The sequence below is a fragment of the Sinohyriopsis cumingii genome, unplaced genomic scaffold (assembly GCF_028554795.1).
Source record: "Sinohyriopsis cumingii isolate HCF-2022 unplaced genomic scaffold, ASM2855479v2 utg003020l, whole genome shotgun sequence".
Taxonomy (NCBI): domain Eukaryota; kingdom Metazoa; phylum Mollusca; class Bivalvia; order Unionida; family Unionidae; genus Sinohyriopsis; species Sinohyriopsis cumingii.
Genome location: NW_028316368.1, coordinates 14,312 through 29,510, shown reverse-complemented (window position 1 = coordinate 29,510; position 15,199 = coordinate 14,312). Strand labels below are relative to the sequence as shown.

The 15,199-nt window shown below is 34.0% G+C and overlaps 1 protein-coding gene across 1 annotated transcript; it reads right to left on the bottom strand.

The window, feature by feature from the left end:
* Nucleotides 1-1,283: 1,283 nt before the first annotated feature.
* LOC149769925 (beta-1,3-galactosyltransferase 2-like) lies at nucleotides 1,284-13,674 on the bottom strand. The gene is made up of 2 exons (XM_089949648.1): nucleotides 13,475-13,674; nucleotides 1,284-4,762 (listed from the first exon to the last, which is right to left on the bottom strand). The coding sequence occupies exon 2, from the start codon at nucleotides 4,605-4,607 to the stop codon at nucleotides 3,300-3,302; it is 1,308 nt and encodes a 435-aa protein (XP_089805774.1). The 5' UTR covers nucleotides 4,608-4,762; nucleotides 13,475-13,674; the 3' UTR covers nucleotides 1,284-3,299.
* Nucleotides 13,675-15,199: the final 1,525 nt, after the last annotated feature.

The following is a 15,199-nucleotide window of genomic DNA, read 5'->3' as shown; positions in this document are numbered from 1 at the left end:
AGAATTGACTAATTTTATTTCAGTAACATGACTTTTGTAAAAATTTGTTGTCCAGTGTAATACAATTAGTATTTTCAGATCAAATGCTTGTAAGTTTGTCGTTGTCGCTTCAGGTATCTATATAATCATGAGAGTTTAACAACTTATTTTGCGCTGTATTTCCCAGTCTTCAGTCCATTCCTAAACATTATCACACATTCCCTTACCTGCACTTTGTAAATTAGGTGTATAAATGTGTTAATCGCTTCCTTCTGTATATCAATATTGAAATTCAAAAAGACTCTGGGATCGGCCTCCTCAACACAAACTGTTTCTAAAATTGTAGAGTTACATAAGTAATTGGACGGAAAAATTGACATCACACAATGAGCGAACTAAATTCTTTCTAGGTAAGGACATACATTGTTCGCTGATTTGACATCATTAATACTACTTATCACCTATTTGTACAACTTGATTGGCGTCTTGTTTAAGATGTCTTTTATATATATATATATACATAACTATCGTGGCGCCCATTTGACGTCCAAGATGTATCTCCGGTTCCACCCGCTCTAGTCAACTAATCAATGGTCAAAGAAGCGCCCACGCATTGCCGGCCCCTCTCAGTCCGTTGAATGATCAATCGAGAGTCCTCACTTTCAAGATTTGCTCCAGTAAAGAAGTAAGTTTTCTGACAAGACGCGTCGTAGTTTAATTTATTTATAGAGAATTTGCTCTATATGTATACTAGCTGATATGCTCAGCTAGGTACTTAGGTTTTGACTGCAGGCAATTGCACATGCAGCATGAGTTGAGTCGCGCTCAGTATTTTTTAATAACTAGAGCCGAAAAAAATACACCACCCTACAGATATGCTCAGCTAGGTACTTAGGTTTTGACTGCAGGCAATTGCACATGCAGCATGAGTTGAGTCGCGCTCAGTATTTTTTAATAACTAGAGCCGAAAAAAATACACCACCCTCGGGTGACGCTGTACGTGGCAAAGAAACCCGAAAACACTTTTGATCAGATATACATATTGATATAAATCATACACAATTCCGTGACACCCACATCATTTATTGTCGTTGCCATGGTAACGTCTATCCGATAAAATACAGTATGCTCACATCTCAATTATATTAAATATTTTTGAACAATTCTTTTCTAACTTTATTGATTTTCAACAACTTAAAACTAATCTTATGATCGGTAGTTGAAAGCTACAAACAATGGCGGAGCGCTCTGTGTTTCATTATCTCCAAATTATATGTACGAAACAGATTGTTTTCTCTTAAAATGTGCAACCTTTTATCAGTCTTTTCTAAAGATTTGTACATAAAGGTCATTGTGTTCCGTTTAATCAATGATAATTTATAATTAACTTATGTTGCTAAACTATGTAACAGAAGGAAATAAACACAAGTTTTGTAAAGTTCAACCAACAATTTATTTCCTTAAAATACAAAGGTGGAAATTTAAATTGCAAATAATTTTAAATTTCAACTACACGTCCAGAAGTATAGTTTTGACCATGCTGATGTACCGATAATCTTGAATATGCCTCCATACTTATACCTAATAATTTTCGTGGATGACGATGATATAATGAAAACTGTATTTAATTTGACAATAATCCCAAAGTAGAGTTTTGGTCCAAGATGATCACTTTGCTATTACAATGAATAAATATCATGATTCCTCTAACATTATTTGAACGCAACTAGAATCTCGAATCACTGACTTCCAAAAAATGATATCAAGATTTGAATGAACACTTCGTTGACAAAAGGATATTTTTCATTATGCATCCGCACTTCAACTATGTCGCTATAATATTCCCGTTTCATTCACATACATTATGTTCCTAACTTAGTTTCACCCACATCAAGCGTCCCTATCTGCATTTGAAAGTTCTTTTTCCAGGAACATGTTTTAAACATTGTCACAGAGTTAGGCAAAATAATAACTTAGTTTTGCCTTTGGACTATTTTTCGTTGTACATACGTACAACGTTGTCTAGGGTGAATAAGTGTTTTTCCAGGTAAGTGACTGTATTAATATGTACATCGCCGGAAATTACTTGCGACGAGGGACATTAAAAATATGATATGCACGGGTATTTTACCCTGACTTTTGATCACTCTCCTATGGATTCAAGTAAGATCAATTTCTAAACCGACACTGGTCGTTTTGGATCACGTCAAGGAGTGTACGCTCTCCATTGTTCTCCAGCCATAGGGGTAAGTGTTCAATTTATATTTCATTTGATATGAGAAGCTTATTCGGTTTGTAATGTCTTATCGCGTAATAATGCATTTATTACACCGCAGATTTGAACTTTGAATTACAAGTCACTATTAGAGGTTAATGTATTAGCATATATCTAGAGTTTTTACAGAATCTATTATTATGAGCAGTTTGGTTTTATTGTAGCTGACTGTGACTATGACTAGAGCTGCCTAGAGTTGACTAGAACTGTCTAGAGCTATCTGAAACTGTTTAGAGCTGTCTGGAGTTTCTAAAGCATTTAAGGCTGCGTGCTGTCGATACGTATGTATGTACGTATGTCTGAGCCACGGACGTAGACGTAGCTAATTCAAAAGGGGGCTGTATGCTGGCTGTACTTGTGTATACGTATGACTGTACATGTGGTGGATCCACGAAGGGTGCGAGCGGCCGATAAGAGCATGGGATAACCCAAGGAATCGTACGACTGTACAAGGGTCTAGAAGCATACGTTTGGTTCAATTGTTGTTCCAAAAATTGGGTGCATTTTTATGTTAATAAGATTATTTTGAATCTTTGTTGTGTTCCAAGAGATTATGTGAATGTCTGTTATAGTTTATGACATTATTTTGAATCTTTATCGGAGTCCATATTTGAGATTATGTGAATCTCTCGTGTAGTATATGATACTGTGTGAAACGTATCTGCAGGTTTCTTGGATCTGTATTTCATATTGAATTCATATATTTGGTTTATTTTCAATGTGTGAATGTTTGTGTAGAGTGATTGGGTCAGTCGTATGTTAACAGCTTCAGAGAATCATTGTATTTTTTAAACCATATCTTTTTCTTTATCAATTCATTTTATAAATTTCCATCTTTCACACATTTTCCTTGTCGTATTCAATTAGTCCAAAAACCCACTCGGTTTCTATTCTGCGACAAATATTTAGCTGTTTTATTTGCTCCTTTTCGCCAGCTGTCTTATTTACATCAAGGTTACTATGATCGTTTTCGCTGCAGCTTTTAAGTCGTTCCTCTATTATTAATATAATGCTAAGTTGTGGCATCCAATGTCTATCACTAAGGCTATTTTTCATTTTGCCTTTGCCACTCTGTTTTATTTGCGGCATTCATTTCATATGGTGTATTTGACAATTTAAACTGTACATTTAAAGTTCGTTCATATGCTTTCCCCATCGCATCCCACAACTTTACGACTTCTTCTAAATTTTCCCCACCAGATATCAGAAAGGGACACGGATTTATGCTATGTTCAATACATTCCAGTCCTTCTTTAAAATCCAAAGAAAAATTCCCGGCAAGTGAGATATAGGTTATATGTTTGACCTTCGATGGTAACATTCCATAGAGATAAACGTCATCAACCCAGAAAAATGGTGTTAAATACGCAGCCCTGTAGAGAAAACGGATAATATCAGTAGATAAAATTACACCGAACCCACTGCAATATTGTGGATAAAACTGGTATCCCCTGAAAAAATAAGAATCGACGTACCATTTATTTCTCTTGTCTCTTATGATTGGCATCGTGCGATCAAAAATATAGTTACAAAGAATGTATCGTGTTCTACCAGAAAGTTTTGGAATATATTCTTTTAGCAATTTGTATGTATCCACAACTACATCATCATCAACCTTGACAATCATCTTAGCATTCATGCAGTTCTCTGATATCCACTTGTATCCCATGACCCCCTTATGTGTAAGGTTTCTATAAGCATCAATAAAATTTCCTTGTACAAGATCGCCATGCTTTATAAATTCATTCTCAATTTGTATTTGCGTTGCATTATCAAGAACCGTGCCAAGCAGAAACAAAATCCTGACAGACCCTAAGTGACGAAAATATGAATTATTAGTCCATGTTTTTCTCATGACATCACGCCTCTCAAAATGACTCGGTGCAGTGTGAACTATCACAAGAGCTGATAGATTCACCGCTGACTTGCATAAGGTTGGATTTGACAACAAATATGGTGCGTCTAATGTTAAAGGATATAGAGTTTTGGTATGACCTGATCCTGTTTTGTAGACTCCATCAATGTTGACTCCATCAATCGTGGTGAGATTAAATTTAAGATTTTCAGAGCCATTTTGTATCTCACCTTTATGATTTATGGTATAGTATTCATCGTCGCTTTGGATACGGTATGGCCTATATGTTGACCCACCTTGTCTGTGAAAATCGATAATTCTTGGTCGGACGATACCGTGGTGATTTACGGTCGAGAAGTGATGGAAGCTCATAATTATGAATGATATTCCAAGAAAGACAATGACCACTAGGATGTTTCGAAAACACCATCGTACCGCAACCGTTGACACAAGCACATTCATCAAATTATCCATAGCGTTAATATTACCAATGGACATTCCTTCAGGATAGGATCTAGACCTCTGTAAATGTGTTCATCGCACATTCATGTCAGTCGACCTTTTCATGGTTTTATTTTCGTCGGAAGACTTGACAATGCTTTCCATCAATGATAATCTCTGGACAAAATCAAACCAGACCAGCACGAAATCTTCTGAAACGAAATAACATTAATAAGACAATTTTGATATAAAGGAACCCGCATCTCTATGTGAAAGAAGCACTCTCAAAAGGTTGCATTTATATGGGTTCTTTTGGAGAACCCTATATTCAGTCAATCTGGGAACATGAATACGTGATAGGTAAACATTATTCCCTGAAAAGTCCACCACGATTATCCATCGTATATTAATTGTTAATGCTGGAAGGGGACATATTGTGTCCTGAATGTATACTATATAATGTGCATAATTTCGAATCTGACTGACTATGAACGACATTACTTTGCTAATGCAATTTTAGCGTTGAATACACTCAGTGAAACGTTTACTTTTGTCACGATTACTTGTTAACTATTAAACATGGATATGATATTCGATTAGTCAATGCAAGTACTTATCTTTACACCAGAAGAGTTTCCTTACAAAGGTTAACACTAATTGATGCGAACAATAACCCTTAAAATCGGCAGTAATAAGAGATGCATTGACGACACACTGGATGAAGGTAGTTTGTCATGCTGAATTAAGGTAGTTTGTCCATGCGGAATGAAGGTAGTTCGTCACGCAGGATGAAGACAGTTTGTCCATGCGGACTGAAGGTAGTTTGTCACGCGGAATCAAGGTAGTATGTCCATGCAGACAGAAGGTAGTTTGTCACGTGGAATAAAAGTAGTTTCTCCATGCGGAATGAACGTAGTTTGTCTATGCAGAATCAAGGTAATTTGCCCATCATGAACAAACAAATTGTCGTTCGTTTAGAGTATTTTCCAGACTTAAGTTAGTTGTATTGAGAAAGCACCAAAGAGCCCCATGTTATATCATTATATCTATTTATCCACCTACATATCTATATCTATATTTATATGCATATATGTGTGTGTTTGTGTGTGTCTGTGTGTGTAATAGCTGATTATGTGATGATACCGTTCTTTTGAAATACACTCCTTGATTATTTTCTATAGTATTTTATGTTAATTATTAGCCTTATCATTTTTGTTTGTTTCTGCAGATGTTGGAACGAAAACTGGACTTGCAAGTGGCGTTCCTAGCGCTAACTCTTGTTTTTATTTGTCTTGCTTTCTACGGATGATCACAACTGCACTGCCAACCCCTCCCCCCTCCTACATATTAAGGAGAGAATTATTTTGATTGTACGTGTTCTTATCTTACTAATATGGTATTCATGAGATGTCTTGGCATAAGAAGTTTAAGTCTTTAACGGCTTAATATTTTTTTAAAATCTAAGTATACTTAATGTTAACAGAATTAGACGCTAGTTATAGTACTAACGAGATCAAGCAGAAAATGAAATAATGAACTGTAAGCCTCACAATAAACATTAGTGCTTGAAATATTGACTAAGATTTCGTCAGTCTTTCTATCGTAAGCTCTTAAAGAAGTAATTATTCGAGGTAAGAACTAATTTGGCAGTCTGAAGAATACGTCAATCGTTAGATATGGTGGTAATCTCATTTCATAGGCAAACTATTTGTTTAGATGCAGCGAGTTTAATCTATTAGCTGTTCTTATCCAACTAATGCATTCATTTTCTGTATATATTGTTAAATGCATGTTAGTAAATAATGCTTTTCAGCATCTATTATTATATTCTCCGGAACGATATAAACAACTCACATATTGGTATACTTGAGCAAATCATTATTGATTTGGCTGCAGCAGATAACAATTTTACAAGATTCACTAAGATCAGGCAGTTCGAGCAGAGATTAAGAGCAAACGATTTTGCATTTGTAACAAAAGCGTAGATCATTATTTGAACATTCTTGGAAATAATGTTGTTCAATATGTTTCTATGCAGTACAAAATAAATGAAAGCATGAAAGAATAATGTATCCAAGAAAAAGCAAACTATCATAAATGGAAGCAGTGATGTCATCATTTTATGATCAAGTAATATTCTTCACGTTTGTGAGGAACGTTAATGTACATTACGCTTACAAGATTTTGTCAATAATAGATCATAACATATCAAAAGAAGTAGAAAACACAGTTAAAAGCAACTCGCCACAGATATGAAAGATACCACGTTAGATTAAAATGAGACTACCACACATTACGATATCTCATAAACAATAGAGATGATTAAACCTGAACACAGTTTTCAGATGACGGTTCCTAAGCTAAATAAAAATATTTTGTTTGCAACATGTAATATATGAAGGTAGAAGGAAATGTCAACAGTGCAACATTACTAAATATGGATGGAATGCCTCTAAAGACATCATAATATAAAAATAAATATTTTCAATATGAATGAATACATCATGTTCATGAAGTACAAATATTGGTGCAGCTGATGAGCAAAATGATGATACGGAAACAATACAAGTCACTTCTCGTTCATTAAAGATCCTTGATAATCATCAAAGGTAATAATATATATATATATATATATATATATATATATATATATATATATATATATATATATATATATATATATATATATATATATATATATATATATATATATATATATATATATATATATATATATATTGTAAATGTTGTCAGATGAAGTTAACCAAATAATCAGAGCAGATAATTGTTAAGGTTAATTTCCAGATATGAGCCCAAAACGTGAAATGGACGCAGAATAAAACCACGGCAGTAAATAGTGCCCAAATAACATCTGACTTTCTGCGAACCCACCTAAAACAATCTTAATAGTATAAATGAAACTGTTGATAAAGTATAAGTTAAACTAAATCTCAAATACGCATACATGTCAGAAGCATATACACATATTCAAACATGCATATACACGTATTCAAACATGCACATACACGTATTCAAACATGCATATAGGCGTATTCAAACATGCATATACACGTATTCAAACATGCATATACACGTATTCAAATACGCATATACACGTATTCAAACATGCACATACACGTATTCAAACATGCATATACGCGTATTCAAACATGCATAAACGCATATTCAAACATGCATATACACATATTCAATTATGTATATACACGTATTCAAACATGCATATACACGTATTCAAACACGCATATACACGTATTCAAACATGCATATACACGTATTCAAACACGCATATACATGTATTCAAACATGCACATACACGTATTCAAACATGCATATACACATATTCAATTATGTATATACACGTATTCAAACATGCATATACACGTATTCAAACACGCATATACACGTATTCAAACATGCATGTAAACGTATTCAAACATGTTTATACACGTATTCAAACATGCATATACACATATTCAAACACGCATATACACATATTCAAACATGCATATACACATATTCAAACACGCATATACACGTATTCAAACATGAATATGCACGTATCCAAACATGAATATACACGTATTCAAACATGCACATACACGTATTCAAACATGCGTATACACGTATTCAAACATGCGGAACATTGTCAAACTCTACAGAGCAGTGACTCAATGTTTTAAGCAATCATAGCCAGTTACAAACTGCAAGTGTACAAGACAGGTAGCAAACAATTAGTTTTGAGACCCCTTAATGGCGGAATCTCACTTTTCAGGTGCTAGATTGGCCACGCCCAATAAAATCCCATATTAGCCTACATAGCACAACAAACCTAGATGACCACATACAGGGACCTTATTTATGCAGATACAGTCTTCTGCCAGTAATTATAAATATTCCCTTTTGTTTCTTTCCATTAAACATCAAATTTGAGCAGTTTATCATTGAGTGTCACCAATGACTGTGACTAAAATAGTCTCGAACATGATGTAGCTTAGGAAATTATTCCTTTAGTTGACACATTTGTTTTTCCGTCTTCTTTGCTCCTTTTATTGATCAATCAATTGATCAAACTGATTCTATCTTTACTACTCATTTTCTTTATTCTAATCATAGTACTAAAATACTTTTTATTCTAATCATTGTAATAAAAAACAGTCTCTCGTTATCGGAAGGGAATATGATCCGGAAGTGTTTATGTATGTTGCATAGGGCTATTAGAGAAATTGCAACCTAACATGTATCAGTTGGTTATTTTGTTAAAATGGGGGTCATTATGAGAAATTATAGACCATCTGATGCACCGGCTGGTTACGTGTAGTCATTGTGTTTTCAAACTGTTGCTCATAACCTAAGTCATATAGACAGGAAAGTCTTACTCAAGGCTATTGACCTCCTTTGCTTATATGCAACATATCCTTGCATTTCACAAACCAAATAACAGATCGATCTCTTACCTAATACCACGTTAGGCAACCTATGCTTGTTGACCATAACGTGTACAACCACATAATTTTCAGAGGCGATTCCGTGGAGGAATATTGCAACTGAAACCATACTAAAACCTCTAATTCAGGGCCTTCCTAAATCCGACCAACATTATCAAGGGTAAATTTGCATGTCCGATATTTTCCAGTATATTTGCATATTTACGGCATTTAACAGTTTAAGTCTTCTGCATTTCAACATAAAAGTCAAAAGACTTTAGAGAGATTTCATCAAACTTTGGAAAATATCATTCTGTCATATCGCTTTGATACATCAAATGATTGAGTTGAAGGTATTCCTCTATTGTTCGTTACGGAATTAAATTTTTTTCAATAAACATTAGGTTTTAGTCCTTGTTGTAATAGTTATTGGACATACTGTCTGTGGAGCAATGACAATATTAAAGTAGAAACTTCCTGCAATAGAAAACTCAAAGATTAATCTCACTGACGACGCCTCTCAGTTCAAATATCAGTTTCCAAAGACTTGTGAAGTGGCAAGTACTAATATTCACTCTGTCTAGCCAAATCAGAAACAAAATTAAGTTATGACAGCAACGCAAAGGACGAGAATTTTCGGCCTGGTAATAGAGTTCTGGCTTTCTTGCCCCAAACCTCAAAACCTTCTTCAGGCTATGTAGCATGGCTCTAATACAGATGAAATAAATTAAGCCAATTAAATTATATTATTAAATCTCATAAGAGTCTAAAACATACATAATTTGTAAATATGTCATTGGAATATGTTGACAGAGATATTTATGCTATCACTCAGTTTATTTGTACCTGTCTCACACAGTGAGTATTTAAACGATGCAATGCAATTTGACTATAGTTAAACGATCTTCCAAATTCAGAAATATAAATAATTTGAAACAAACTCTCACATCAATATCCATACGAAAATGGCTCTAATATAAATATGGACACTTCCATATGTGCCAACACGAACAATAAAATCTACCATATCTCTAACATTGTAGATTCTACATCTATCCAACATCTTATTTACAGAATGAATCATCTTAAAAGGAATGTCTGAATAAAAATTCATTATTTGCTGGAGAATGATTTCATAGAACTATGTCAATGTATTTGCAGTTCTCCATGTAGTATAGTGCCAAAATCTCATAATACTTTTACAATGCGCACCGACACTAGAAAAGTGAACAGCGTCACCAAAGTAGAATAATTTTCAATGTCTAAAATCGATTATTGCACTGACAAAGATGGACATGCAAACTATGATACCGGGTTAGACCTTTTGAAAGGATTGTATCTAATTCCACTCTTTAGATGGGCCAAGGATATTTGTGACCCTAGATGGACATTATCAATATAAAAGGATGCCTTTTGGTATGAGATGTCTTACTTTAGCTTTCCAGAGCTTCATGAACATGATAACGTCTGGTCTATATAATTGTGACGCTTATATCAATGACGTAGTCATCTATGAAGCCATCTGGAAAAATCACTTGAAAAACGTTTGGAAATTCATTGAACGACTAATGCTTGCAAACATGACAATTATTGTAGGTAAAAGTGAGTTTTGCCGTGTTTTTGTTATAGCTTTTGAAACATTTTGTGATACACGGTCAAGTTAAGCCAATATAAAATAAGGTCCATGATAACTCAGCATTTCATGCCTATCAGTAAAAGCAACTGATGTAATTTGGGGAATGGCTGGATATTATCAAATTTGTCCCTGACTGAAGTTCCTCTAACCAATTTGTTGAGTAAGAAAACTAAGTTTCATTGGTGTGAATAAATATCAGGAATCTTCTAATACATTTTAATTCTGGAATTAAAGGTGCACGATTTGCCGCTACAGATTACAATCAGTAAGTTAAAACGTGCTGATGCAAGTGATGTAAGAGTTAGTGGAGTATTCATTCAAGAAGACAAAAATGGGATGGAACGTCCGCTGTGCTATATTTTTTATCAAAAACCTAAACAAGCACCTTATAAATTATTCCACAATTCGGAAGCAATATTTGGCTTTGATACTGGATTTGCCACTTTGAAGAGTATGCGAATTGAGTTCCTTCTCCGAATATTGTATTCAGTGATCCCAATCCCCTGTTTTTCATTAACAAAATGAAAAACAAAACAAAATATCAGAGATTGTTAAGGTCGTTTGATTTTGCACGAACACAACACTGACATTAGGCACACGAAGGGAAAGGATAATCTAATTGCAGATGTACTGTCACATGTATATTTTGCATTGTTCATTGTCTATTTGATATTTGCCATGTTCTTTAATAAAATTTGAGTGAATGATATGACCTTGTTTACAATATATAATTTTCTGGAATTTCTGACCTTTAACATTGGCCTCTGATTGTGACTAAGGTTTTTATATTAAGACTCTTTACATCAGAAATGTTTATTCCTGTTTTAACATTTCAAGTGGAGTCGGTCGTTTAGTTCTGTTTAATTTTTAATTTGAGAGGATTATTTTTATTGGATTTAATAAATGATCATTAATGCTTCGGACTATATTACTATTCAAGGGACTATTGTGATGGCAATTTGAGACTTTTTGATTATATCATCTTGTAACATCTAGAATGTTAGCACATCACGATTCCAAGACTAAGACATATTACGACCCCCAGATTAAAGTTCATCACTACCCCCAGACTAAGGCACATCACGACTCCCAGACTATATTACATCACGACTCCTAGATCAAGGCACATTACGACTCCAAGACTAAGGAATATCACGACTGCCAGACTAAGGCACATCACGACCACCATACTAAGGCACATCACGACTCCAGACTTAGGCACATTACGGCGGAAACACTCGTATATTATTTTACATTTTTTTGCATTGATAGTTCACAATCTTTTTGGTAAGATTCAACTTATATATGATATACTTAAGACATGAAATTATGAAATTAACTGAGCATGGCGCAACTATGTTTGCAGGATTTGATAAACTAATTTTAATATTTTGAGAAGAAATAGTGTAATTAGTGCCTAAGAATGCAGTATGCTCTAATACTTTGCATGCATTCCATAAACCGACAACCAACCCACTCAGTAAATAAAATATATAGCTCATATTTTGAATTTATTGTGTTAAAGCACTGTTCTTAAATTAAGAATTACTTTCCATATTTGCAAAGTATTCCGTGATCTGAATCAATGTCTGCTATTCTGTGTGATATAAAACGATTTTGGTGAGGTTCCACGCATCAAACTGAGATATATTTTGGTTTGACTTTGAATTATGTTTCAACATCAGTTTCCTTAGTTTGCTATATGGGCTGGGCATCTGTGTAGCCAGAATGGTAGTTTTTGATATGGGCTTGGCATCTGTATCGCCTGAACGATAGTGTCTTAGATGGGCGTGGTATCTCTATCGCCAGAACTTTAGAGTGTTACACGGGCTGGACATCTGTATCGCAAGAACGTTAATTTTCTATATGGGCTGTGCATCTGTATCCCCAGAACACAGCTTTGGTTTACTTTAAAACTTTGTTTCCGAATCGTCACAGAATATAGTTATTTAAACTCACAAGTGTGCATATCTGTAATGCGTTCAAATGACGCAAAACGCCATACACATGCTCAAATTATATTAATCTGTATTACAATAAAGATAGTCAAACTGAAATGTACATTTTCATGTCGAATGTAAATAAGTAAATTGATAAGTAAGTCTTCATCCTGTCCTCTATGTAATCGTAAATTTGTTCAATCCATCCATTATTCTTGTTCAACGGATAGATGTAAAGTAATCTCTTTAATTATATAATAATGAGAACATATGCAACAGTTTCATTTAGACTCCTAGAAGAAAAATCATCCTGACTGTTTAATACTCTAAACTGACATTTTTCAATATCAAGTTTTCTTAGTAAATTTCGCTTCTATGCGAAGAAATTGAAACGTAAATAAAACACGCAAGCGCTAATGTACGTACAACGTATGCATGAATGTACTCGTGCATGCATGTATGTATGTTTGTATGTATGGATGGATGGATGAATGGATGGATGGATGGATGGATGGATGTATGACATGAAAGTTACACAATGCAATGATATGGCCAGTTTGTAAGACTACAAAAACAATATTACAACCACGCCAAGAAAAATAGTCATTTGTGGCTCGATGAAAGTTATGAGGATTGTTATCTGATTAGTTTCATATCATTAAAAATAGTAATTCTAACGACGAGTAAAAGAGTCGTCTTAAATAAACCTAATCACAATGTTTGTTTTAATCGCTTAGAATAATGTGCAAAACACCTACCTGGACAGAATTATGAATTATGATTCACGTTCTCCTTTGATTGGACATCTGCATCGTTAATTGCCGGGAACATAATAGGGATCATTTCTATTTACTCGTAGCTTGATATATCAACACACGCACAAATAAATGATGTTATACTTACCCTTTTAACAGATGTAGAGTCTCAAATGTAAATTGCATCAGATAAATGTACCATCAAAGAACAATATCGCCAAATGAGAAACACCCTTATAAAAAGGACTTTTTGAATGGTGAAGCTCTACATAGGATGCTGGGCACGTCAAGAAAATTGTTTTAAAAAAGCGGCAACAATGTTGACGTAAAAATAGGCGGAGCAGCTTCTTCCAGTAATCATCATGACTGCATGTATGAAATTTGCATAAGGATATAAATACACTCTCACAATAGATTTCGCTGTAACAGATTGTATTTATGTGCACTATAATCAATCTGTAGGTGTGCAATGACGCTGTGTTTTTGTACTTGTATTGAATTTTTGTAAATTATTATGCTTCATTAAACTGTATAGACCAATCAAAAGCAATTAATAGTGGGTACAACACACACACACACACACACACACATATATATATATATATGTGTGTGCGTGTGTGTGTATACACGTACATACATACACATTCACAAAAATAAAAAACAGCCTCTTATTCTTTAAATATATGTGCGAGTGTGCCTGTACATCTCGTTATGATATTTTGTATACGAGTATGTCTTTGCATTTTATTAAGATTTCAAGTGTATGAGTATATCTGTGTACATCTCGATAGGATGGAATTTTTGTGTATGAGTATGTCTGTGTGCATCTCGCTAGGATGATTTTTGTGTACAGGAAAGTACATCTCATTAGGATTACTTCTGTACGAGGTTGTCTTTATATTTCGATAGGATTTCTAAAACTCATTTATACTGGATTGAACATAAAGTACAGACAATGTTATTCTAATAGAATATACTATATTTAAACAATAAACAATCGTGTGAATGTGTTTTATTTAAAATAAGCGTTGAAAAACTAAACAAGATGTTAAATAAATGGCGTGACGGAAATGGAGATTCTCGAATTGTTTTTTTACAGGAATTAATGGTAAATGCAGAAAACAAGCGATTTGAATGTCATTTTATTTCTCCACTGTAGTAAGCGATATTGTGATATCCTCCCCGTCCACTCAAAATATAGAATATAACTTTTCTAAACGTTGTGCATAGAATGCTCATATTATATACATTTCAGACAGCAATATGTTTTCAGTCTTCTGGAGTAACATAAATTGAAATTGAAGTGAGATTTAACATTACTGAATACTGTTTACCCTAATGTTATAATGCCTAATAACTCTTTTAGTTTATTCAATATATGTTTTGTAACAAACTGATACACTTTGATCAGACGCATTTTATCATGTAGGAATAGTTGAATCAAATAATGCTAAGCTAGTTATTATGACAGCTGGACATGCCAAAAAGACAAATTTCAGTCACTGTGTAAATGTCAAATATAGTAAATACTGACTTGCCTTTGGTGAACAGGTCGTGAATTAATGGTTAAGAGGCAGTCAACAGAGAAACAGATGGCAATCGAGGCAGTTTATTTTTATTCTTTAAACATTAATTCAAATACCAGAAATCTCCCCTTGTGATGCAAAACTTGAATTCTCACACTAAAGTAACTAGACATGACACATAAGTTTAAATAAACACGTCTAATTTGTTGTTGATTATTATTTCCACGCTCATAAATTTCATCATTAAGACTGTTCAGGTCATGTAGCAGTTCTGGTTTTGGGATTTGTTGGGTCATGCATTTGTTATACAATTACTTCAGCACATTTTCCTAGCATGAAAGGCAAGC

Bases quoted from the DNA above. Each gene is read 5' to 3' on its own strand.
- LOC149769925 (XM_089949648.1), bottom strand. From the start codon at position 4,607: ATGTCCATTGGTAATATTAACGCTATGGATAATTTGATGAATGTGCTT.